The following is a 26,993-nucleotide window of genomic DNA, read 5'->3' on the forward strand; positions in this document are numbered from 1 at the left end:
AGGCCAAACACAGTCATAAAACAAATATTCAGTACCTTCACATCATTATAAAACAACCAATCTCCACCTCAGGAATTAATTTTCATAACTCATTACAGGAATGTCTTAAGAGCTTCTGCTACGCTAATAACAACTTAACCTTGGCCAATTCAGCCTATGCTCGCTCTTGACATATCACTCCGCCATCTCACTGCGCAGAACAGCCGTCGCATACCTGTGACCTCACATCGAAGTGTTTTTTTTTAAACTCGTCTGCACTTTCGTGGAATCTGGTTGAAGAGTTTATATTTGCGAAACATTTTCTAGTTGATATCAAGTAATGAATTTACAGGGCTTAAATGTTATTTAAAATGTATGTATTGTCATATAAACGTTCAGGAACTTTTACTGCTGGTGATGAATTTGCGAGCCGGGAAATGCTCGAAACTCCGATTTAGAAAAGAAATGTCCTTGTTTATGGTTAGTTTTTGTACCATGCTGATCACTGACCGCATGTTTTTATTTCTGTTAGAGCAGTTCCATTAGACTCACTCAAGATTGTGATTAAGTAGACCCACCCTGTCCCTCACGCAAGATATCTTAGCCAAGTTGTTACCCACAGTGAATGCCTACCAGGCAATACATCTTAAATTTGCCTCAAAATAAACTTGTAGCTTGTTGGCTAACAACCATAGCGAAATACTATGCATGATGTGGTTTGTTGAACAGTGTATTTGCATGACAGCGAAAGCTTAACTACGAACAAACCAGAAATCAATCGCTGAAATACCTGCATGATTGGAAAACCATGTTGACGAGTAAGCGATTGCTGAATATTGTCGACCTCAGGAGTGTACGAGACATTTACAGACATGTCACGACGTCCTGGTCGCCAGTGGGAGCTGCTTTCAACGCAAGACAACACAAAAGGATCGACATACGTGAGAAAAATGTTGTAAGTAGTTGTATTTGATTGTTCAGTTTGTTAGGGACGTCAAGTGAACAAGACTTGCATGAATTCAGGTCATCGAAAGAAGCTTCTTGTTCACTGTGCTTGTGCTTGTGCTTGTTGACGAAAAGATTAATTCTGTTGTAGGCTACTCTTGAGTTAGATAGCTAAAGCCGTTGACCTCACGGGCAGCTAAGTACCCAGTAGATTAAATGTGATATTAATGAGATATCTTCCTATTTTGTTCTGCTAATTAACGCAAAATCTGGCGTGTGCGAATGTGATGCATCTGAGGGAAGTACATTAGTGGAGATGCAGTGTCACCAAGAACGCACAGAGGCTCATTAATAATAAGCAAGTGTTATGCTATACGGTATCTCAGTTTTATTTAAATTGAGCTTTAGTTGTTGATTTGTCATCCAGCTTGGGAGGTCTTGTAGGCAAACTGAGATATGTACTGAGACGAATGTTCTGGAATTGACATATCAGAATACTTTCAGAAATTTTTAATTAATTTGGATAAAATCTCTGAATCATTCTTTAGTAGTTGTGTGCTGATAGTCTTAGTAAGTAAGTTATAGTTGAACTTCTACATAATGGGCGTATACTTTTGATAATTTTGCCCTACCTAGTAAGTTCGCAAACTCTAGCCTACCGTAACATGTTGATTAAGATGCATTAACTAAACCATTGATATGTTTGAATTGGTGACAATTTAACTTCTACAGGGATTGTTTGGGGTCCCGGAGCTCACCTCGCCAGCAGGATTTGAGGTCGCGCAGGAGCACGCCTTGCGGGAAACCGAGCGGCTCGTGGAGCGAGCCTGCAGCAGTGCCCCAGGACCGCTGACCGTGCAAACGTTCGACCAACTGTCTGACAATCTCTGCAAAGTGGCCGATCTGGTAATAAATAAAGACAACCTCACCATACGCCTCAGACTCGCTACACACAGTGCCGAGAATAGTATGCACAGCCCACACGCACTTAGCTTTCTGTTCGTTCTGTTTCCACACAGGCCGATTTCGTTAAAGCGGCTCACCCGGATCCAGCATACCGAGACGCTGCAGAGAAGACCTGTGTGAAAATTGGCACAGTGGTTGAAAAGTAAGGGTGATGTTGAACCTGGAAGCATTGCTTAATTGCACACTGTGCTAGCTTTGTTGTTTGATAAAAAAAAAAATCCGTCTCATAGGTTGAACACGAACGTTGACCTGTGCAACAGTCTGAAGAATTTGTTGGATAACAAAGATGTTTTGGCTACTCTAGACCCAGAGACAAGGTATGCTGACTTTAATTATATTGAATGGACTTCAGCTTTTTTTTCATTCTCAGGGTATTTTGCTGAATATATTTGAATCTCATCAAATGTTCAAAACTTTCTACAAATGCATGTCACAACTTTAATTAAGATTTATGCCTAAAACATTAACATTCTTGGGACCAGAAAGCCATTCACTGTCATATTATTTGTGCCATAAGTTGTTTACTTGTAGTATTGAACGTAGTACCTACTTTTCTTGCACACAAGATCATATAGCTGAACATTTACATATACTGTATGTAAGTGCTTGTTGACAGTATCTTATAAGTACTCTACTATGTGTGTCTATTTTGAAAAGATGATTTCATTTTTGGATTGAATTGAATTTGAATTACATTTCCTTCTAGGAGAGTGGCAGAGCTTTTTATGTTTGATTTTGAGATCAGCGGAATTCACCTGGACAAGGAAAAGGTGGGTGCTAATTGCATCATTTAGCTACCTGTTTTTGTGTCGTGAGTTAGCCTTCCTCGACTTAATGATTAAATTGTGTGATTGAATACGAGGAGTTTCAAGTGACAACTTCTGTAAATGATACTTGCCCTAGTCAGCATTGTCAGTGTTGTTTGAGCTATTTGTCTAGCCCTTGCTCTTAAAGGCATTATTTATCAGTTTTAAATACTTGACGTGTTAATAGAGGCGACTTTGACCTGAAAAGTATCCAGTGATTGGAAAAAAATGGACATAACTGCTTGTGTTAACATTGTTATTAATAGAAGAAATTAAAATGATGGATGGAACAAAATGTATCTTTTTAAAAATTAGTAGTCTTTGCTGATCAGAGCTTTACAGATGATTACCTGAGCAGTGTGTTCATTGTCCTTGCTTGTGTGCATGAGTGTACAGTATATCTGATCTGATAAGTGATGTGCAGTCTGTGATCTGACAGATAAATAAAGGGGAGTGCTGGTACTCTTAAGTGTGCTTTAGATCCATAAATGTTTTTGTTTGTATTCTTTCCACGCAGCGGAAAAAGGCCGTCAGTCTGAACGTCAATCTCCTGGATCTGAATAACGAGTTTCTCATTGGCTCTCATCTCCCGAACAAGATTGAGAAGAAGGCTATTCCTGAGCGCATCCGCCAACATTTCACCACAGATGGCAGTTTCCTTCAGATTGGCGGCCTGCACGCGGAGTGTCCGGATGACTTGGTATGACTGTTGTTGTTGTACTGCATACAAATAATTGTATACATTATAATGACATTGCTCTGTTAAATACACTATATTAATATATACAGTGTGAATGAATTAATTTTTTTCTGTATTGTGATTAACTTATTTTAGTTAACTTGAGAGGTTTCTGTTAGTGCTCTCTAGCCTGCAGGGGCATTCTGGAGTGCCACCAGATGGCGCTAAAGTAATACAAGTATACTGTCTAATTGAACGCGACGTTGCATCGTAATGTTGTTGAATTGTATTGCCAGGCCAGAGCATTGAAGTCAATATGACTGAATCCAGCCAGCAGATTGACGTGTTTGTTTTCTCTCTCCCCATCTTTTTGAGGTTCGGGAAGTTGCATATAAGATTTTTCTCTACCCCAACGCCGACCTGATGCAGTGCCTGGAGGAGCTCTTGGCCTGCAGGCACGAGCTGGCGCAGCTGGTGGGCTATCGGTCCTACGCACACAGGGCCTTGAAGGGTACAATGATGAAAACCCCAGGTAATGCAATCTCTGACCCAAACATCCCAACCCTCCTGAATTCATTTATGTTCATTTATCTTTGATGATGCCGTTATTCAGAAGCTTGCAGTGTACTGCGTACAGCTTTGTACAGCAGAATGCTCTGCCCTGGAATCCTCACTGGAATCCTCAATTAATTCTGGAGTACAGCGTATACTGTATTCTGGGTCTTTATTATTTGTCAAATGTATTATTTATCACATCTGCTACCATTTTTCAACTCCCATTTCTGTCCATTCTCACGCAGCCAAGCTCTTCTGCACAGAAACAAGTGTCAACTTCACTAGTCACTCCCTGTTTCAAACAGGACTGGTTACTACTAGTCGTTGCTCTCCTTCACAGTGGTGCTTAGTGTGAACTTGACCGTATTTAGTATGAGCACAACCGTAAGTGTGAGCAGCAACCGTATTTACCTGTAGTGTGACCCGGGCCTGAGAGAGGGGTAAGTCTGGGTTGACTGTGCTCTTGCCGGTTTTTCTGGCTGCTGTTGGCAACTTCTTCCCTCATTCCAGCAGCTCTGTGCCTCGTCCTGATTCACCGTGAGTTCCTGTAAAATGGCACTGACCGTTTAGATCAGGGGTCTCAAACTCCAGTCCCAGAGGACTGCAGTCTCTGCTGGTTTTCGTGATTTCCTTTCAATCAGCAGCCAATCATGGCCTTGGGAACAAGGTGTGCAGACGCTTTAGGCAATCAATGACTTAAACTAAGCAATTAAGTGCAGGAACACATCAAAAACCAGCAGACTCAGCGGCCCTCCAGGATTTGAGTTTGAGATCCCTGGTTTAGATTGTGAAAAATGTTGAACGGAATGTATGATTCATTGCGGATGTGGCCATATTTTTTTTTTTTAATACTTTTTTATTTTTTTTACAGAAAATGTAATGCAGTTCCTCACACTTCTGACAGAAAAGCTCTCTGAGAGGTAAGGCAGTCTCCCTCAGAACAGAGCTTGCGCCCTGGTTTAAGTGCACGTCCAGTCAAAATTCAGCTATTTTGTTCCGCATCTTCCTCAAACTATTTAATCGCAAAGTGGGAACAGTGTCAGTTATCTGTGTAAGAGCCTTTTCTCACAAAGTTTTAGAAGGAAACGTTAAATGTTTTGACAGCTTTAAATATAGTTTAGAAAAATGACATGTAATTCATTTGTATTGCTATGTACACAAGTCCTGTGCTGTTTTAACTCTAAACAAATGAGAATGTGATTAATTCTGATTTACTCTTGACCTGTGTTGATTGTAAATGGTAGTTTTAGCTGGTCTGGAATGAGTAGCTCATGGCAGGTTTATGTACCGGTGACACAGAAAACAGCCACTGTAAATAGACATTAAGAACTGGAAAAATGCATATTTTCTTATTGCAAGTAAACCTTTTATTTTATTTATGTGTAATTAAAAGGCTGTATCATTTTCACATTGAGTTTGAATGCATTGTAAAAGGTGGAATTGTCATGCATGAGAATGCAACAAATTTTGGTTATCTGTCCTAATGGCAGGAATAAATTGATCAATATAAAGTTGTTCCTGTAGTGAAACCTGTGTGAATTATTCCATTTGGCTTGTTCGGTGTCCAAAATTTGATGTCGCTACAAGCAGTTAAACAAGCCTGCAGTTAATGAACAACATTTGTACAAAATCCTTTTTTTTTTTACTGCAAAATCTTTATTCTTATCACACAGAACAGCCAAGGACTTTGCAATGATGAAGGAAATGAAGACAAAATTGAATCCTGGAAATGCTGTAAGTATTGTGTTTGAGGGAGACTTTTCTTGAAAATGGTCATTTTCATTCCAAAACTACAGACAAAATATTTCACGTTGTACATTCGCAGATGAGGCTGCTACAAATCTTTGTTTTTAAGGTCTGCGGTAGACATTTAAAATAACTCAGAGGGATGAGGAAGAAGGCTCTGAGCGCTGGTTCTCAGTGTAGCAGGTTAGCGTTAGCCCTTTGCCCCCTGTACTGATGCCAGGAATATTGTGCTATGGGTAATGGCTCTATAGCCACATACAGCTGATTATTGTGGGCTTCTTTTGTAGGAGCTGATGCCGTGGGACCACCCATACTTAAGTGGGGTTATACGCGCTGAACGGTGAGTGTGTCAGCAGTGTTTTTACTCACGTGGAAGGATTTTATCCAGTATTATGTCCTGTAGGTTCTCATAACTCAACGAGTAATAAAAACGGAATAAAAATCCCCCAAAAAATGTGACTAAACCACAAAACCGCAAACATGCTTTTTTGAATTTATTTTTTGTTAGGGGGAGATTTGTGAGATTTTCTCACGTTCCCCAGATACATTCCATATATGTGTGTGTATATATATATATAGGTAGGTAGATATATATTTATAGCTGAGTACAGGTTTTGTGCATTAATCAGCAGAGTCATTTATGACTCCCTTACTGACAGTGGGTATATTTGGATTTGGTAGTTGGTGCCTACTGGTGAGCTCCTCGTGGTGTTGCCATGTATTCTGCTTTTCTGTGACATACGCTAGTGCTCTCGAGCCCAATGGGGCTGGGAGGCGTGCTGTGATTTTGTCGAGTCTATTTTTAGCTCTGTGACGTCGGGTCATATGCATTAGCTTAGCTACCCGGCCACCGTCAGTGCTGGCTTGGCGGGAGGTTCTTCCATGCACCACAGTGAGGTGCCTTAACCTAGTGAGCCATCCAGCAGCCAGTGAGATGCCATCTTACCATCCAGCAGCCAGTGAGAAGCCATCTTACCATCCAGCAACCAGTGAGAAGCCATCTTACCATCCAGCAGGCAGTGAGATGCCATATTACCATCCAGCAGGCACTGGGAAGCTGTCTTACCATCCAGCAACCACTGGGAAGCCGTCTTACCATCCAGCAGCCACTGGGAAGCCATCTTACCATCCAGCAGCCACTAGGAAGCTGTCTTACCATCCAGCAGCCACTGGGAAGCCATCTTACCATCCAGCAGCCACTAGGAAGCTGTCTTACCATCCAGCAGCCACTGGGAAGCCATCTTAAGCGACACACGATTTGTCGCGAGGGGGTGTTGGCTCTGTCATATCTGAGCCATGAAGTCAGTTTGTACCACCAACAGGCGCCATGAAGCATGTGGCTATTGCCATGCCAACCCTGTGGCCACACCCTCTCCGCATTCATGCCATCTCTGTGCGAATGTTTGCCCATGTAGTCGCTGCGTTCCGTCTGATTCATGACTATTAAACGCACTCCTCTGGCCTAACATGTGGTGCCTGTCCTTCTGATTTACGATGGATGGAATGCAGTCAAATACAGTCAGGGCGGTAAGAGCTCGTAAAATGAAGTTTTGGGAGTGGTGGTGTTCTTTCACGGTGTGCTTTACAGCCTGTACTGCAGGTCTGTTTAAGTGTCTTGGCAGACGAACCCACCCAGGGCAGGTTGCGGTGCATTTTAGCCCTTATTCCCATTTGCAGCTGGCTGTTCAGAGCAGCACGCCCGGCCTGAGAGCTTCTCTCCTGGCTGTAATAGCTGTGTCTCTCTCTGCTTGGTGGCCTCCAGGTCGGTTCCTTAACTCCCCCTCCTCACTGCCGGGGCTCTGTGGCTCAAAGCTGCCCCCTAGCTGAAGGGGTTTGGGAGTGGTGTGTTCTGGGGTGGACTCTGAGAAGGTTATTAGCTGTGCGGACATGTTGTGCCAGTCTGGGAGTGTACTGAGAGAGAACAATCCCCTCATTGTAATGGTGGGATTCAGCTCCCTCTATCGTCTCTCTCTTTTAGATGAGATGGTATTTACTGCTGCTGTATCTATTTGTCCATCTCATGTCTGCTGCTGTTGCTGTAATGACTAAAACACTGCAACACGCTTAAGTCTGTATAGATATAAATGCTTTAGGTTTGAAATGACCTCAGATTGCCTGTCGTCGAGTCAACCGATGGATCAGCATGTAGTGATGAAATTAAGGTTTTGGTCGTGTCTGGCTCGCGGGATTCTAGAACATGACTATGGCTGTTGCATTCTGGGATGCCAAAACAGTCAGAGCCAAGAGTCTGTTTGGAAAGTGAGTTTCAGAAACTCTCCGGCATTTGTTTACATTTTTGGGAGGTAGGAATCCTGCGGTACTGTCTCTCTGCACAGTCAACGGCTTGACCAATGATCAAAGCCGTGCTCGTCGTCCCTGCTACCCACTGTTTGGGCTGATTCCGGAAGCTTCCGAAGGAGAAACCAGCACAGAGGGACCCACAGGCCGGCTGGAGATGTGCACAGAACTCTACTGAAGTTATCTACCAGTGAAATCAGAAGAAATTGTTGGGAAACGGGAAATCTGAACAGCGTTACAGCGTTTTTAGCATTTAGCGAAGTAGGACTTTTTTTCTCTTTCCACCAAACCCAGGTCTTTTTTTTTGCTACAGGGTCTGAGATCGATCACTGTATTGGAAGTCACCTCCGCATGTTCCATATTAAGTATGAGCACTTCTCTTTATTGTAATTAAGGTTATTCAACTAGTCAGACGTTACTTTTGTAACTGAAGGAATTCATGGAGGAGAATATGATTCAGTCGTAATCATTTTATATTAATAAGCTGTTGATGTTGGGATGACCATCTGAATTTGTGTGTGTGAAAAAAATTAATTGATGTTGGACAGCTGAGAGCGCTAAGAGTATGTTGTTGAAATAAATATATATATATTAAAATAATTTATGCTGTTGCAGCTCCAGGTTTTTTAAACAGAGATTAAAAGAACAGGCTTTGTAATATTACAGAAACAGACTGAATGTTCAAACTAAACAAGCACGTGAATGCACCGCACGTCAGACAAACAGAAAGCAATAAAATTTATTATGAAGTTAAATAAAATTCTAAATTAAAGTTTGAGTGAGCAGGATAACACTGTTGAAGGGGAGATGATGGGAGAGAGTTGTTCGACTGTTGGGGGACATCCTCTCGCACTCGAGTGTAAAGGATGGTAAATCGTGTGTGCTGTTGTGTTCCTGAGCCCACACAGTCATCCTGCCGATCTTTACAGGCGTCAGTAATGAAGTCCGATTCTGAGCTGGTGGTTGTTTCTGCAGGTACAACATCGAGCCCAGCCTGTACAGTCCCTACCTGTCGCTGGGGGCCTGCATGGAGGGGCTGAACGGCCTGTTCACGCAGCTGCTGGGGGTCTCCTTCCAGGCCCAGCAGCCCCGGCCGGGGGAGGTCTGGAGCGAGGACGTCCGGAAGCTGGTGCGATGTCTCCCAAAAAAAATGCCATGTTTTACAAAGAGTCTGAATTTCAAATGCAGTTAAAATGCAGGTGCTATGTGGATTATTATGGGACGCGTGTTATCCGTACATGCTCATAATGTGGATTTATTGTGATTATTTTGACTTTTTATTCTGATTCTCTGAGTCTTTTCTCACGGGAATTACCTGGTTTATGGAAGGTAATCGTTTTTTGGCAGAACACTCATTGCTTATAGGGTTATATTCAAATCACTGAACTGAAGGCTGCTAACATAGCTGAATTACAGATCCCAACTGGGCTTTGGCCTTTATTTAGCCAAAGCCTCTTTGTGATACTTGGCACGCAAATGTTAATGACCTCATAGATTCAAGTATTCAACCCATGCAATAAGAAAGCACCTCCCCCTGCACAGTATCCCCTGAGAGGGCCACGGGGACGTTGATTTGAATTGAGTTTGGGCAACAGAATGCCGCTTGCTGGTCCAATAATGGCACTTCCAGCAGAAAGCGGTTTTTGAAAGAGGACTGGAGCCCTGCCCTCACCTAACCTCGGGAGAAGGCCTACGGGCTGGTGCCGTGTGGTAGCGGTCGTCACGGTGACCTCTGTTCTTCCTGCCCAGGCCGTGGTGCACGAGGAGGAGGGGCTGCTGGGATACATCTACTGCGACTTCTTCCACCGGCCGAGCAAACCCCAGCAGGTGCGGTGCAGCGAGCTACGCCGAACATCACGCGCCGCGCATGCGCACGCGTGGCGATGCCGCCTAAAACGGGTCTGTGACATCACCGCTTTGGCTCCGTGGGGACACGGGTTCGGCAGGTCGTGGAGCTGCTCTGGCAGGATGTTAGTTTCAGGGTGCAGGTGACCCAGTCAACTGCACCAAGGTGCTCTTTCTAATAACCGAGAGAATATTGTAAAAATGAACAAATATGGGTTTTTTTTTTGACGAAACAGACTGATAACATTTTTTTAAAATTAGAGAACGAAATGGTGCGTGCTTGCAATGATGCATAATCAAAATTGTGTTTGGTGCGTTCCTGTCATCGGCCTGTCAGAGGCGGAGCAAGGTCAGGGTTAGGAAATCAAGTCCCGCCTCCTTTTTTCCCAGGACTGCCACTTCACCATCCGCGGGGGTCGTCTGACGGAGAGCGGCGAGTACCAGCTGCCCGTGGTGGTGCTCATGCTCAGCCTGCCCCACCCCTCCAAGGCCACGCCCACCCTGCTGACCCCCAGCATGATGGAGAACCTCTTCCACGAGATGGGCCACGCCATGCACTCCATGCTGGGCCGGACCCGCTACCAGCATGTGACGGGTAAGCCCCCCCCAGCGCTTCTCCAATCCCTGTCCCTGACCTTCCTGAGTGACACATCTCCATTTCACCGAGCAACTATCTCAGGCCACACATTGCAAACTTTGCTCAGTATCTTCTTTACATCAAATGCTGTTGACCTTCCCATCCTCATGGTCTTTAGCCTCAATAGCCACGAGCTCCATATGGTGTAAATGCACATTGCACTTCTGATTTTACACCCTCTTTACTTAAGCTGTCAGTCCATCAGTTGAGGTCCTACTATAAAAGAAAAAATACAGTGTGCGCTTGTAAAACAGCCTCGCGCGCGCGGGTCGTCCTGTGACTGACAGGCACCCAGAGTGATGATGGGGGGGCCGCACGCCGCCAGGGGCACGTGACCCGCCTGCGAACCCCGGGTGTTTTAGGGCCGAACGGCCCGCGGCTGTGATGACAGACTGGCATGAGGACTCCGAGCACAGAGGGGTTTCTCTAATCCTGTACAGGGGACTCGTCGTTGGAACGCCTGCATTAATCCCTGATTTATATATAAACCCTCCCGGGCAATTATTGGGTGGATGTCAAGCCCCTGAAAAGTAAATGTAAGTCTTTTCAGTGGTGGACGGAGAATTTAGAGGATCAAGTAATTACACATAAAGGCTCAGCTCCATGTGTAATATTATATCTCAGGAGTGAGAGAGTTCCTGGTGTGAGAGAGAGAAACGGCACCGCAGCTCAACTTTTTAAATGATTTTTTTCTTTGCACTTTCTCAGGAACTCGATGTGCCACGGATTTTGCCGAGGTCCCCTCGATTCTCATGGAGTACTTCGCCACCGACTTCCGCGTGGTCAGCCAGTTTGCGCGCCATTATCAGACGGGACAGGTACACTTTCGCCTCTTGCTTGGCTCTTTCCACACCTGTGTTTGTTTGCGAGCTTGTAAGTGTCCCTGGCTGCATCTGAAGAAAGTCTTGTCATTAGTGTTAATCAAAGTGCCAGTGGCTTGGGTAATCTCGAAGTGCAAATTCACTTTTTTTTTTTGTAATACTGTTTTTGAGTTGACAGAACAGTTGTCAATCAAGCAATTTTATTCACAAAATATTCAAATGAGAATAGAAATGGTCACCTAGCCTCAGATGATAGTTAGTCAAAAGTGTAGTTAAGGCTGAATCTGATTTTCTCAGGGAGATCTGGAATGGAGATTGCTGGGCCTGGGCAGGAATGTAATGGTTCAGGTGGAGGGCTGGTGGGCAGGAATGTAATGGTTTGGGTGGAGGGCTGGTGGGCAGGAATGTAATGATTCAGGTGGAGGGCTGGTGGGCAGGAATGTAATGGTTCAGGTGGAGGGCTGGTGGGCAGGAATGTAATGGTTCGGGTGGAGGGCTGGTGGGCAGGAATGTAATGGTTCGGGTGGAGGGCTGGTGGGCAGGAATGTAATGTTTGGTGGAGGGCTGGGGGCAGGAATGTAATGGCGGGTGGGGGTTGCTGTGGGCAGGAATGTAATGTCAGTGAAGGTGGTGGGCAGGAATGTAGTGGTTCAGGTGGAGGGCTGGTGGGCAGGAATGTAATGGTTCAGGTGGAGGGCTGGTGGGCAGGAATGTAATGATTCAGGTGAAGGGCTGGTGGGCAGGAATGTAATGATTTAGGTGGAGGGCTGGTGGGCAGGAATGTGATGATTCGGGTGGAGGGCTGGTGGGCAGTAATGTAATGGTTTGGGTGGAGGGCAGGTGGGCAGGAATGTAATGGTTTGGGTGGAGGGCTGGCGGACAGGAATGTAATGGTGGGGTCACGGCTGTATGTTTCTCTCCTTCGTTTCAGCCCCTGCCTGAGCGCATGGTCGCTCGTCTGTCCGAGTCCAAGAAGGTTTGCGGAGCGGCGGACACACAGCTCCAGGTGTTTATCCGCTTCCTGTCTGCATGTTTTCTCCCAGCTGTCTGTCACACCCCGCACCGGCTGCTGTTGCCTCCAGAGAGAAGAGCAGCACGCTCAGGCATAGTGTGGATCGTGTCATTCAATCCTTTGGAAAACTGCATGATGGGACAGTTTGGGGGACTTAGGAGGCTGCTTCAGTTCTAAAGCTGGTGAAGAGCTCACTTTAAGCGTCTCCATTTAGAGCAGTTATCATAATCGTGCAGTCATGTCTTCACAGAGATTGTGCTATTTTTCAATTACCCACGAGTCTCGTGTAATACGTGTTTCTGTTTTAAACCTGTAGCATATCTGCTAATGTAATCATGTAGTTATGTCTGCAGAGAAAATGAGGGAAAAGCTAAAGTAGTTTCACTGTGTGGTGGTTTTTCTTAAATTCGTTCTGGCTCGGTTCATGTCATTGTTTCCACAGAACAGACCGTGTCATTGTTCCCAAGACGGTGGGAAAGGATAATATTGGGGGTTTTATTTTTAAATATATCTGCAGGTGTTCTATTCTGCCCTGGACCAGATGTACCACAGCCGGCCTCTGGCCTGCTCCACCACGGACATTCTGAAAGGGGTGCAGCGTGAGTTCTACGGCCTGCCGTATGTTCCCAACACGGTGAGTGCCAGAGTTCTGTGCGGGACCTGAGTGTAAATTTGGGTAGCCCCAGGCAGGACGTTCCAATAGCTGACTGTCCCATTCCTTGCCGTCCAGAGGAACAGATTCTCATCATTCTGGAGACGGCAGCGTCTTTTGCTTCCCTTTAAAAGTGAGAGAAATTTGGGGGACCTGTGGTGCAGTGTGCAGGGCAGCCAGAGAGAGCCCCACAATGGCACCCTCCCTGCCTGTGGCCCCTTCTCTATCAGGCACCCTCCCTGCCTGTGGCCCCTTCTCTATCAGGCCCCCTCTTTGCCTGTGGCCCCTTCTCTATTGGCTGGGCTGTGAGCCGTGCGGGGAGCTCTGTGTAGTCACAGACTCCATTAAGCGGCGCGAGTCGCGCTAATGCCGCGATTTATGGACGGGGTTAGCGGCACTCAGACGCGGCGCGGAATCACGGGTCGTTTGGCCTCCATGATCCGTCCTGTCTGTGGAGTATCGATCTGCAAACGAAAATGGAGTGAGCGCCACAGAAACCTTTTAAAAGGCTGCACAGACAGAGGCTAAAAGGAAACAGTTACAGTCTACTGTGGGACATGTCTGCAAACATGTCTGATGCCAAATGTGAGTTTGGCAGGAAATACATATGCAGGCATGTATTGGCCCATTAATTCTAGATACTTTGGTTGAAACTGTAATGAGTTAAAAAATAAATAAAAAAAAGAATAAGGGAAAGTCTTCCCAATTTGGGGTGGGGGTGGGGGAGGGGAGTCTAGGTCCACTTAAAAAAGAAGTCTTAAAAAGCTTAGATGTGCTTCATCCTAAAAGGTCCTTTCTTCTTTCCTGTCTTTGCTTTTGGTTCTTTTTAAGTCGGAGCTGTGGGTCTATAAAGCTGAAACGATGAGCTCCCTGTCGGCTTTTTAAAGTTAATGAATGATTGCGGAGCATTCTTCTCCTGATCCTCCCTCCTCCCACGCGCTGTGTCGGTCTGAGCGGAGGACGGGAGCGTCTGCGCGTCTGCGTTCCGGCTCTCTCTGGGCTCCGCGGCCTCACGTCTCCTGCAGAGGCGCAGCAACGTTTAAGGGATTAAAACCTATGCTCTTTTGTCTGGGGGTGTGGGGGTGTGTGGGTGTGGGGGTGTGTGTGTGTGTGTGTGTGTGTGGGGGGATGCGAGAGGGAGTCTTTGAATGACACCTCCCTGGGGAAATGTTTTTTGAAGCTTCTTCTCTCGAGTTGTACTCAGCTTTAATACAGCTCTGTGTGTGTTTGAGTGTGAGCGTATGTATGTGTGTGTGTGTGTGTGTGTGTGTGTTTGTATGAGCATATGTGCGTGTGTGTATGTGTGTGTGTATGTGTGTGTGTGTGTGTGTGTTTGTATGTGTATGAGCATATGTGCGTGTGTGTGTGTGTGTATGTATGTGTGTGTGAGAGCATGTGAGTGTGTGCGTGCGTGTGTGCGTATATGAATGTATGTGTGTGTGTGAGAGCATGTGAGTGTGTGTGCGTGTGCGTGTGTGTATTAGTGTGTGTGTATATGTGTATGTGTGTGTATATGAGTGTGTGTTTGAGTGTGTGTGTGTGTATGAGTATATGAATGTGTGTGTGTGAGTGTGTGTGTGTGTATGAGTATATGAATGTGTTTGTGTGTGTGTGTCTCTCAGAGAGGGAGAGCCGAGTGAGACAGTGAGTGTATGGTCTGGAGGGAGTGATGAATATAAAGTGCAGCTGTATTTTATGTGGATTGGTCTTCATAAACCATCACATCCCAGCTGCAGTTATCTGGCTCTTGAGTTTTTAAATGCGGAGGGCGGTTACCGTTTTATTACCCCATCCTTTCCAACCAGACATGCCCCAGAGGAACGTAAATAACCGCATGGCTTTTACTTCCTGTTTAATGCGTACTACTTCCTGTTTAATGTATGTTGCTTCAACTATTAAACACGCTCTTTCTGCAGCTACAGATGGCTCGTGTTTTCACTGCCATCTAAAAACACGTAATGATTCATCTAGCAAAATATGCACACTCAGTTGATCTGAGGATTATGTGCCTAAAAACCATTTGTTCACATATAAAGATTGGACAGTTGTTTGTGTATATTACATGATCGTGTTTTTTTCCATTCAGCAAAACCGTCTGTATTTCCACCACTCCTAATCATGAACTCCTGCCCCGTGCAACTCTAGCGAAGTGAGAAATGCAGCATATGATTGGCTGATTATTGGCTGGATTATAAATGATCCTCCTCTGGTGCTGTGTCGTCAGTTTGGGCTTTACATTACAGGCATTTAGCAGATGCTCTTATCCAGGGCGACTTACACATCTTTTACACAGCATTTAGGTTGTATCCAATTATGGAGCTAGATATATGCTGAAGCAATGCAGGTTAAGTGCCTTGCTCAAGGGTACAACGACAGTGTTCTACTGGGGAATTGAATCGAGGGGCGACATAGCTCAGGAGGTAAGACCGATTGTCTGGCAGTCGGAGGGTTGCCGGTTCAAACCCCGCCCTGGGCGTGTCGAAGTGTCCTTGAGCAAGACACCTAACCCCTAACTGCTCTGGCGAATGAGAGGCATCAATTGTAAAGCGCTTTGGATAAAAGCGCTATATAAATGCAGTCTATTTACCATTTACCAGAATTGTCACCGGGACAATTAGGTTACAAGACCAGCTCCTTACCCGTTATGCTACACTGCCGCCCCTTGTACTAGCCAAGCCCAGCGCTTTATAGACTTGGGGTATCGGTGGTAGGAACGACCCACAGCCTGTGGAGCACGGGGACCATACGGAAGTCCTCCAGCTCTTGACATTATTTGGAAAACCACCAAAAGCGCCAGAGTTTTGGCCACGCCTCTTCCAGGTTTACTCCTGTGTGACGAGGACTCCCCGTGCACGCAGTGGCCACACACCGTGCTCCAGCAACTAAACCAGACCGCGTGAAAACACACCAGCCCTTTTGTCTAACGTGCTACTGAAGTGTCTGAAGTGTTTATATGCACTGGATAAAGACAAATGTCTGTTTGTATTGGTTTTCCTCTTTAGAGAACGGTGTGTGCGTGTGTGTGTGTGTGTGTTTGCATATATAGAACACAGTAGCATATCAGAACAGCAGTACAGTTATTTCCTGTCGACTGAAGAGATTCTTGATTGAAGTGAGTTCAGAGGGCCCCCATATTGCATTAGTTTACACAAGTTAAATCTTTAATGAAGGTAAACCTGTATGTTCAGCATGTAAACAGCAGTCCTGAGTGGGAAGGGGGGTGGGGAAGGGGGGGGGGGGCAAGGTGAGTGCACCTGGGCCTGCTGACCGTGTTAACGCTGCTTCAGTCTCATGCAGGCTGACCTCTTGACCTTCAGCCAATCTGAGCGGCTGCGCTTTGTTTGACAGGCATGCAGACGGACGCCCTCCTCGCGATGGCCGCCGAGCGCTCGGCAGATCCCCGCGGGGGCCTTTGCTGTTTACGTTTCGTGAGTCAGACTCTGTGTCCGCGGGGAGAGGTGTTTATCCTGGGGAAAGTCGTTAAGAGGCAGATGTGGCAGATCGTGCAGACACCTCGCAGCTCAAAGGCTTCGTTTCGAGGCCCTGTCTTCGGGGCCCCTGGCCTTGACCGGAGAGCTTCCTCAGTGCCTGTTTAAACAAGCAGTTCTTTCTCATCTGCACAGTATCACAGTACACCAGGCTGATGGCCACAGGATTCACCTCGTTCTGTTGCGCTGTTGGGACGTCTGTAGGACGCATTTTAAAGTGAAGCTCGTTGATTTCCCCCGCTCATTTTGACCGATTCAACCGGTGTTTCCGGAATGTTCTGCGTTTGGGTCACTAGCGTTGGAGGTGGCCTTCTGGACGTTTGCGACAAACGTTTTCTCCATTTTTTAAAAATCACTTTGGTTCGCAGTGAGGAATTCGTTTTTAACCTCTTGGCTTGAATCCTTGCCAGCTGAATTTCCCTCAGTCTGCAGATTTTCGTTAATCACAGAGCCTGTTGCCTTTGTAGATGCGAGCGCTTTTTGTGTGAGAGAGATCTGAAGATGGTGTTAATGGAAAGTGTGCGCTTTGTTCCGCAACGCATACGGTCCCTTTAGGCAGTGCACAGAAAATGAAAGCTCTGCTTCTCTCAGTCCTTTTTTTTGCCATACAGGGATTTCCACACTTTGTACTAATCAAAAAAAATTAAGAGTTGGTGATAGGTCTAGAAAAAAAGGAAGGATTGAGATTGGAATGAGATTTCTCTTTCTATGGGTGACGCAGTGTTCTACAGGCACACTCAGTCCCCCAGTCAGGTGAACTCTCCTGAGTGAATAATGACGGGACAGGTGCAGGGTAAACGCCCTCAGGAGCTGCCCAAAACTCTGTCTGAAGTCTGCGGTCTGAAGGTCAGACCTTTCAATTGGGAAAAGCTTCTAAAGCCTCTTATGTTTCCTTCAGTGAGTTTAGCTGATCAGTGGGAGAATAAAATCCCTGTCATGTATTTTTAACAAAATAATTCTGTTTCCTATTATGCGTGAATTTTCCTTTTCCTATTATATGTGATTCTACAGTATGTGTTCAAATGCCACTTCATAATTTTTCACAGGATTGTGTGTGAGTGTGTGCATGTGTGTATGTGAAATGTGAGTGTGTGTCTGCGCATGTAGAGTGTGTGTGCTGTGACCCCCCACCCCCACCCTACTCCCCTTCCTGGAGTGCCCTAACCACAGAAAGCTGCCTCTACACGTCCTTCTCCTTCAGCAGTGTTTTTGAGGAGATTTACCTCTCAAAACAGCAGTTTGACTTTTCTCTGATCACTAAGAATCTTACTGTACCCTGCTTCCCCTAACTTTCACCCACAAACCTGACTGCTCTCTCTGCCTCACTGTCAAATGTACCTCATGCTCATACATATAAACATATATTTCTACCGTACTCATGCACACAAAATCACAGACCCATACTGGCATTCGTACACTTTAAACACTCACACGCATGTACACACACATAAATACACACCTCCTTCATCACATTCACAGAGTGGGACACGCACACCCATAAATCTGTTTTTTGTGTAGTAACTTCCTGAGAAAGTGTAGCCAATGACGCATCGCCTCACAGTGAGATTCAATTTCTTGGCTATTTCCTGTCCTTGCACTTGTAGGCGTGGCAGCTGCGGTTCAGCCACCTGATTGGCTACGGGGCCAAGTACTACTCTTACCTCATGTCCAGAGCAGTGGCCTCCATGGTGTGGAAGCAGTGTTTCGTCCAAGACCCCTTTAACAGGTGAGAGCTGACTGGAGCGAGCACAGCCTTACGCCACATTCCCACTTTGCAGCACTACACCCTGCACTGTCCCTATGACATACTGCACGAGCGAAGGGGGTTTCTCTCGTTGTCTGTTTGCTTGCAGATGCATATATGTTTGGCTGAAATAATAATATTTCACATTTTCTAAGTTGTGGCTCGTCCAAAAAAAAAAGAATAAAATTCATAGGCTATTTTAGGAATCGTGGCAGCTGTTGGGGTTAGGGTTTTTGTGTAGGTAATTTAAAAAATGTCGTAGGTGCACATTTCCCTTTAAAAACGTGCAAGATTCCACATTCAAAAAATGCACCTCCCTTAAATACAAAAAGCAAACATTGCCAATTAAGTGAAAAATATATCCCTGAGTCAGGTGTAGACTGGTGTGCATTGTAACACCGTTCTCTGGGGTGCTGTAAAGTCATGTCGCGGAACAGGACGTTGAATGTAACACACACACACGTGCTCAGCCGGTACCTCTTGTCTTAACCCTTCCTTGCAGTATCACCACAAATCTACAACAACTGTTATTCAATGAAATCTCAGTCAAATACTTTCTTTAAAGTAGCCTGTTAGACGCCAGTAAAATTCTGAAGATTAATGATGAATTCAAAAGAAACGGCCGTTTTCTTTTAATTTATTGGCTATTTTTTGGCCAGGTCTGGAACAAAAAAATACTTTTTTTTTTTGCTTGTAGTTGGTAACATGGTGCTCTGAAAATTCTCGAGATCTACAGGAGCATTTTCACGCTTCAGAACCATGCGATGGGTTTCTAACGTGGACACCTCCGATGTGTGTGTATGTGCGTGTGTGTGCATGTGTGCGTGTGTGTGCACGTGTATGTGCATGTGTGAGTGTGTGTGTGCATGTGTGTAATACTCCCTGTCCTCTCTCTGCAGGGACATGGGGGAGCGTTACAGGCGGGAGATGCTGGCCCATGGTGGCGGGATGGAGCCGCTGCTCATGGTTCAAGGTAAAATAAAACATTTTCGGCGCCTCCCTCGGGTGGCTGCATTTCCCAGATGTCTGTGTGTGTGTGTGTGTGTGTGTGTGTATGAGTATATGAATGTGTGTGTGTGTGTGTGTGTCTCTCTCAGAGAGAGAGAGCACAGTGAGACAGTAAGTGTATGGTCTGGATGGAGTGATGAATATAAATGTAGGATTCTACATTTCAGCCAGGCTGCGCTACAAGAGTGGCTTCAGAACATATCCAGTTGCACACACAACATTTTTACGTACATTTCTTCAATATAGTGAGGAAGATAACAGATGTGGGTGAAGTAACATTTAATGTGTAGGTGACAGCAATTTAAAATAAAGCTTAAAGCTTCGTGTGGGAAAGAATCCAAACTATTCTTAGAAAGAATCTAAGAATCTATGAAAGTCTTCCCCGTGGCAAGGGCAGCAAATGTTTTCATTATTATTTGGCCGTGAATATAATATCGGATGAGGCTGCGTCTCCAGCACTCCAAGCAGGAGGGAGATTCAGTTACACTGTCTTTTTCAAACATTTGCTTTTGTTTTGTTTTGTTTTTTCCTGGTGGAACTGGATCGGTGGTGATTTTCTCGAGTCTCAGGCCGCTCTTCTCATGGGCGACCCGGTCCCCCCGTATCCCGTGTCAGTTTGGGCCCTGCAGCCCAGATACGAAAAAGGGTTTCAAACGTTACTGCGCAGAATGCGGGCAGAGCCTGTTACGCCTAAGCTGAAGAATTTAGCTTGGAGGACAGGCGGGGTGCTTTTGTCAGAATGGTTTTCACTGTCAGGACCTCTGAATGGAGGGCGCTGGCTTATGTTCCGAAAGAGAGGAGCCGAGGGAAAAATTTGACGCTGGGAAAGTTATTTGGCGGCCATTTTTTATTTCTTTAGTTTCCAGTGGTTTTCAAATGTCACCTGCCCTGAAACCATTTTTTTAAACTCATGGGGTGGCTGCCATCTTGGTTTCTCAAAGTAAGAAAGCTCTAGCCTGGGGACTTTATGTGCGAACGGAGCAGGTGTGCTGGAAGCCTGCTGCTGCAGCCCCAGTGATTGCACTCGTGTTTCTTGCAGCAGTTTGCTGCGTAAGAGACCTGATCCTCCTATTATTTTAGATGCCTTGTGTAACTTCCACAACCGCCACGGGTGTAACATTACATTACATTACAGGCATTTGGCAGACGCTCTTATCCAGAGCGACGTACAACAAAGTGTATAACCATAACCAGGAACAAGTGTGACGAAAACCCTAGAGAGAAGTACCGGTCCTAGTGCAGGGAACAAGTGCCTGGCTCTGGTTGGTTGTCTGGTAGGGCGACGCATAATTGGCGATTGCACACATCATCCCTGTCGTTTATTAGAGTTTTTATCAGCTCATTAATGGAAACGGTTCATCTGCTGACATACCTAACGCAGATGCGTGTGTGTCGGACACCTACAAGCTCTTAAAGCTTCAAGTCATCTGCCACCTTATTGACTGAACTGCGTCAAGTGCAAGAGGAAAAAAAAATGTTTTACTGAGAGATTGTATGTGAATCTATACTACTCCTTTATCACCAGGACGATACAATATGCATGAGTTACCATTAATATTTATTGTAGAGTATATTGGAATTAATATAGCAAAGAATTAGCGAGTTATGGGCCAGATTTCCCCAAAGTTTCCCGCTCACTGTAGAAAAGAGGGGCATAAGGAACAGATAAGGTTCTATTCCTGAGATGGGGGTCAGAGCTCTTTATGGCTGCAGCTGGGTTGTTTCCCAGGTAAATGACCCTGATCCTCTTAATGACCGCTACCCCCCCCCTCCCCCTGGCACCATGATAACTCTGAATTAAAACCAGCTTCCATGTTATGACTGCCCCCCAGAGCCCGCATGTCTACAGGTTAGCAGGGCTTTTATTCTTGAAATAAGACTGTCAGCGTCATTAAACATGAATCAACATTAATAGGTTGCAGATAAAGGTTTATGGGGGTAACGGTTTATGGGGTAACTCCATTTGTTGGTAAGGAAGTGCTTGCGGACGCTGCAGTGTCTGAGCGGGAAGGAATTAGAGTTTACAGATTATTCACTTCTTTTTGTTTCAGCCATAAGGTTCACTGTTCAAGGGCACAATAGCGCTTTCTCCATCAATAGAGGCCACACCCTCCGCACAATGTTAAGGTGCAGCCCTTGGCTACATGCATCTCCCAGCACTACGATTACTTTTAGTGTTCAGTTAGTGCATCTCCCAGCACTACGATCACGTTTAGTGTTCAGTTGTAAAGAATATAATATAGATTTTCACTACTGAACTACTCAAATTGAACACAACCATTTTTTACTTGGGCTGTAACAGGGCACAGACAGCAGCTCTGGCATGTCTGATAAATTAATTATGAATAAAATCTCTAAGTGCACTGGCACCCTGGATGGAAAAGAGAGTCGGACAGGGACAGTAAAGTGCTGCAGCGCTGAGCTCTTGCGATGACCTGTCAGCTACCCGACAAACATTTCCCGATGATGTTAAACGAGAAGCAACTATGATAGAAATAACAGATTTTTGGAAATGACAAAGAAATAAATAGAAATAAAGGGACTTTCTGTTACTTTCACTGACCTACCCTGAAATCGTTTTTGTTTACAATTTTATAAAGACCATACGGTGCAAAGTGTGTGGCTCAAAAACAAATTATTTGCACGTGCGCTTTGGTTTGGGAGTGAAGGAAGCTCCATAAGTCCCAGAATCCTTTGCGGTCTCGAGCACATAAACCCTAAGGTGTGGCGAATGCGACGGAGGAAAAACAAACAAAAGATTTATTTTAAAAGGGCAGTTTGAGTGGGCTGAGAGGCCAATAGAGAGCAGCTTGCACTCTTGAGGCAGTTATGTGGAGTTTTTGTTCCCTAGAGCTGTAATTAGCCTAAACTCTGGGCTGTTAGGACCTCCGATGGCTATCACTTTAATTAAGCTCATCTTCCACCACCCCTTCAATAAATAAACTTTCCCTCCGCTAGTAGCCAAAGGTTTTCTTTTTTTTTTGGTCTTATTCTGCCATTATTATAAAGTGGTTTTCCAAAAATGCAGAAATGCAGACCTGAACAGCCAGTATTCAGTTTGATAGAAACAAGAGGTTGAGAGGTCATCAACGAAGAGAGAAATGGTCTGGTCCATCCTTCACTCGATACGACAGTGAACTGTAAAACAATCGCAGGTCATTGTAAAACTCACATGAGTTAACTATCACCGTTCAATATTAAAGCAGGCTGAGATCTGTCAATCACTTATTCAGTAAGTAAAAAAATAAATTGAGTAACAAACTGTTACTGAATAACAGCGGACAGTTCCTCCATCCCAGCCACGATAAATTACGTCTTGGTGAATATCCTTCGTTTTAAAAAACACGGCTGAACTTGAGACACGTGGCGTTTGCTACTTAAAGGTAAAGGCTAATTGAGGTGTTTTCTTCTAGTTCAGCCTTTGCTTTGGCAGTTTTTACATGTGGTACCATTGCACTTTTGGGGGTTCCCCATTATATTCAAGATTTTACTTGCTTTTCAGCAACTGTCATAAAAATACACAGAGACCGCTGTTAGGTTTATCCCCCCTTTCCCGGATCACAGACGGACTTCAGGGTGACCAAGAATTTAAACGTATTATTCCTTTGGAAGAGGAAAGAACAAAGACTTCCTTTGAAATAATATTTATGGACGGTTCTGCCTTTGTCCAAATCAAATTGGCACCTTGCGGAGAACTGAGTGTACAGGTGGTTCAGTTTATTTTCATGCCAGAGTGACTTTGACATATGGACTTGGCTTCCTTTCAGTAGATGCTAGGAGAACAATGGTCTTTGTGTGTGTGTGTGCCCACATGCATGTGTGGATGTGTTTGTGCCTCACACAGAGCAAGCACTGTAGCCTCAGACAGGCATGTATGTATTTCTGCCTGCAGCCGTGGAAACAGCGTGCAAAGAAAGGGGAAGGCAGCTTGAGGAGAGCAGCCTTGCGCAGCGGCTCTGTGGCGAAGCTAATCCGCTGGCCCTCTCCCGCGGTTGTCTTTAGGCTGCGTAGTAAATCACAGTGCACTTCAGCTGGGGATTACAGGGCCAGGAGGAGAAGGTGCGCTAGCCCATGCATGTTCTTAGCTTGATGTGAGAGACCCATAAAAATATAACGAGCGGGAGTCCTTTCAGCGGAGAAGTTAGCGTGCGCGCAGCTGCTTGCGGACACCTGCTCGTTTTTTTTTTGGCGGGAGGTTCGCCGGCGGGGTGTAAATTTCCCCTAGCGCTGGCCCCGGCCTTCGGGGGCCCCGTGTTCCTCGGGTGTTGGGTCCCGTCTGCCGATGAAGGCCGGGGCAACTTCCAGCGCCCGCCAGGAGCAGCGAAGAACGTGCCTCGACCCTCGACCTTTGACCTTTGACCTTTGCCTTCAGCACTCGTCTTAGTGGCTTTAGCGCATTATCAGCATCCAGGTTTTTTTCGTTTTGTTTTGGTTCTGTGCCGCTCATCCAGTCAGCACTCGGACGGTTTAACTGCATGACGGTGCTCCTGGTTTTCATGTCTTTGCAGATTTCAGCATTGGAATGGCAGCTGTCTGTCGTGGATTTTATGGCGTAATTTGAATGGTAGCTACAACTGCCTCAAGGTACAAGTGTTCGCAAAATACATACTGATAAGAGGTGTCTGTTCCATGCGGTTGACCCCACCATATGAACTTTGTGGCTCAGTGAAATAACGTCTCTTCTTTATTTTGCTTTCTGTCACAAGATCTTTTAAAATCTTTGCTCAGCCTGTCACTCTGAGGAAGCGGGATTCTGCAGAGCAGTGAACCTCCAGGCCATTGTGGTTTCAGCATTTTTAAACGATTGATTTAAATGTGTTGCAAGATTTGCAAGGGGAGACAGAGTGACACATTGGCAGCCAATCAGTTCATCGATCGACCAATCAGATGTTTTTGTACGGCACTATTCTGTGTGGGAATATTCTCAGGGCTTGGCATTGTGTCACTTCCTGTCCCAGCACATGCTTCCAGTGGGATGGCTGGAGCCCGACCTCTGTGTTAGAGCAGAGCAGGGAACTTCAAAGGCCCTTCCCAAAAAAAGGCTGTTGGCCAGCGTGTGACTGATGAGAGGAGAGTCCCGCCCGGACGTAACCTGAGCTGCTGAACCACATCCTGGTCCCCCAAAAAGGCTGTGTCTCCGCCCCCTTTTCAGTTGCCGGGGCAGCAGGAGATTGGAGAAGCGAGCGATTCCGTGTTATTCCATTTGTTTTATGCGCATTTGCTGACTTTACCATTTATATTCAGATTTTATTTTAACAAGCTGCTGCATGTTTCCAAATAAATTTCATATCACGGATAAGTGCTTGTACTTAGATCCCGAGTGTTAGTTGTGGTGTTTGTGTGTGTGCGTGCACGCGTATGCATATGTGTGTGTGTGTGTGTGTGTGTGTGTGTGTGCGCGCCTCTGAGCCCTGGTGGGCTCTTGTTTAGGGGAAAGGGGAGAGCTTGTTTACACTGGCAGCCATACAAGGGGAAATCAGCAAACTTCAAAGCAGGAGTGAAGTGCACTGAGTCACCATGAGCCCAGCACAGGAGTCACCGACCAGTCACTGTATCTACAGTGTGTACTAGCAACACTGAATATTACAGACACAACAGCTACAGCGTGTACTAACAACACTGAATATTACAGACACACAACAGACATTACAGCTACAGTGTGTACTAACAACACTGAATATTTGGCACAACAGACTATAGCTAAAGTATGTACTAACAACACTGAAAATTACAGACACTATATCTACAGTGTACTAACAACACTGAATATTACAGACACTGACACTATAGCAACAGTGTGTACTAACAACACTGAATATTACAGACACAACAGCTGCAGCATGTACTAACAACACAGAATATTACAGACACTATACCCAAAGTGTGTACTTGCAACACTGAAGATTACAGACACACAACAGACACTACAGCTACAGTGTGTACTAACAACACTGAATATTACGGACACTATACCCAAAGTGTGTACTTGCAACACTGAAGATTACAGACACAATAGAGATAGCTACATAAACCTACACAAAAACACCATGAATATTCATCTGTAGTTTTTCACAGTACAAACTTTACTTTTCAAAACTTTCCAAAATCTCCTTTGGAAGAGAGTAAATAAACTTTGTGCAGCAGAACAGTGAACCAGGAAACGCTGCTGTGTGCTAGCAGGGTGTGTAGCGGAGTGGTTTCGCGTTAGCGTTAGCATTAGCCTTACAGTGTGTGTGTGTGCATCCCAGGGCGGGTCCCTGCTGCTGTGGCCTTGAGCAGCGTTGGTCAGCCTCGATCGCCTCGGAAAACACCCGATGGAGCAACGCAATAAATCAGGGATTTTTAGACTCCAGTCCCGGAGGCCTGTGCTTTCTGCAGGTCTTCGTGGCTTCCTGTCAAACAGCAGCCAGTTTAGGCCTTGGAAACATGGTGCATGGACTCTCTCAGTCAATAAAGTGCTTAAGTGCTGAGACACAAAGAAAAGCAGCATGCGCTGCAGTCTTCCGGGCCAGGAGTCCGATCGCCACGCTAAGCTCGCTCTGCTCTGCAGGCAGTAAATAACGTTGGATGGCGTTAGCGCAGTAGCGCGGACCGGCGCCAGGACGCGGAGACTGTCGCGGCGCGCGCTCATCTCTCCTCTCTGTGCACGCAGGCATGCTGCAGAAGAGCCCCTCCCTGGAGGACTTCGTGGACGCCCTGGTGTCAGACCTGAACCCGGACTTCGAGACCTTCATCATGGATTCCGAGGGCTGAGTGACCTTTGACCCGCGCAGCCATTGGCTTCTGTAACAGTGCTGGACGACGTGGAGCAGCCTCTTCCATAGGTGCTCGGGTGCATTTGGACTGAGGGTCATCGCCATATTTGTAGACTTAACCTGTTGTACATGCTACGTTGTACAGCATGGTTATGGATGGCCATAAATAAGTATTTTCTCCTACTTGTGTCCTGTTGAATTTGTGTAAAATTATTGGTTGTTTTGTGGCCAGGAAGGGTGGGTTTCTGCCAGAAGGGCAGCCCCTTTATTGCTCTCTTATCAACCTATTATCTGTCATAGTTACTTTATGTTTTAAAACAATTAATTTTGCTGAGGTTTCAAAAATGAATGGGAGTGAACAGGGAAGAATGGTGATGCTGGTAACGATCGGCAGGGACATCTGATGTTGCTAGTATTCACAATACGCAAATACAATGTGGTAAGTTCCACAAAATTACTTGTGTTATATCGAAGAGAAATCAACCTTTAATTGTATATGTATATATCTTCTTTTTTTTTTTTTTTTACCTCAAATTCAGGTTTGAGGGAAAAGGCCTTGATGTCATCACCAGACTTGTGGCTCAGAATTGTACAAGATTGCATAACCCTGCATATCATGGCTACAGTTACATTGAGCTATTCCCATGATGCAAGATAAATCCTGACTTATAAATAATGAACCACATTTCTCCCATTTGATGAAGCCTTGCTGTAATTGAAATTGCACAAATTGTTTGGCATAATGAGACCGCGTCACGGTTGGCTGTGTTTAAATGGCATTGGATTAAATGAACACCATGTTAGGTCAGTGCCCTTTTCTAATAAGCCACGATTGCGATAATCAGCATTATTTCAAGACCTGTCGAGTGGAAAGAGCGGGTAATGTTTTATGTCCCGTGTCTGTGTGTTTTGTGAGTGTAAAATTCAGGCCAGCTGTGTGTGGCCTCAGGTTTACTGCACTGTGGGGGTTTAAGCTCGTGACATAGGCGCTGCCTCTCCAGACACAGCGGGCTAACCGCGGCTCACCGTCGCGGCTCTTGAGCGATTTCTGCTACCC

General features: G+C 45.5%; 1 protein-coding gene across 1 annotated transcript; it reads left to right on the forward strand.

Moving 5' to 3' along the window:
• Positions 1-206: 206 nt before the first annotated feature.
• LOC135236238 (mitochondrial intermediate peptidase-like) lies at positions 207-26,630 on the forward strand. The gene is made up of 19 exons (XM_064302490.1): positions 207-934; positions 1,657-1,830; positions 1,944-2,032; positions 2,121-2,207; positions 2,597-2,660; positions 3,214-3,396; positions 3,751-3,907; positions 4,802-4,850; positions 5,604-5,664; positions 5,964-6,016; positions 8,950-9,103; positions 9,724-9,801; positions 10,210-10,414; positions 11,165-11,274; positions 12,209-12,283; positions 12,807-12,923; positions 18,034-18,155; positions 19,073-19,146; positions 25,834-26,630. The coding sequence occupies exons 1-19, from the start codon at positions 788-790 to the stop codon at positions 25,932-25,934; spliced, it is 2,100 nt and encodes a 699-aa protein (XP_064158560.1). The 5' UTR covers positions 207-787; the 3' UTR covers positions 25,935-26,630.
• The last annotated feature ends 363 nt before the right edge of the window (positions 26,631-26,993 follow it).

The sequence above is a fragment of the Anguilla rostrata genome, chromosome 12 (genome assembly GCF_018555375.3).
Source record: "Anguilla rostrata isolate EN2019 chromosome 12, ASM1855537v3, whole genome shotgun sequence".
Taxonomy (NCBI): domain Eukaryota; kingdom Metazoa; phylum Chordata; class Actinopteri; order Anguilliformes; family Anguillidae; genus Anguilla; species Anguilla rostrata.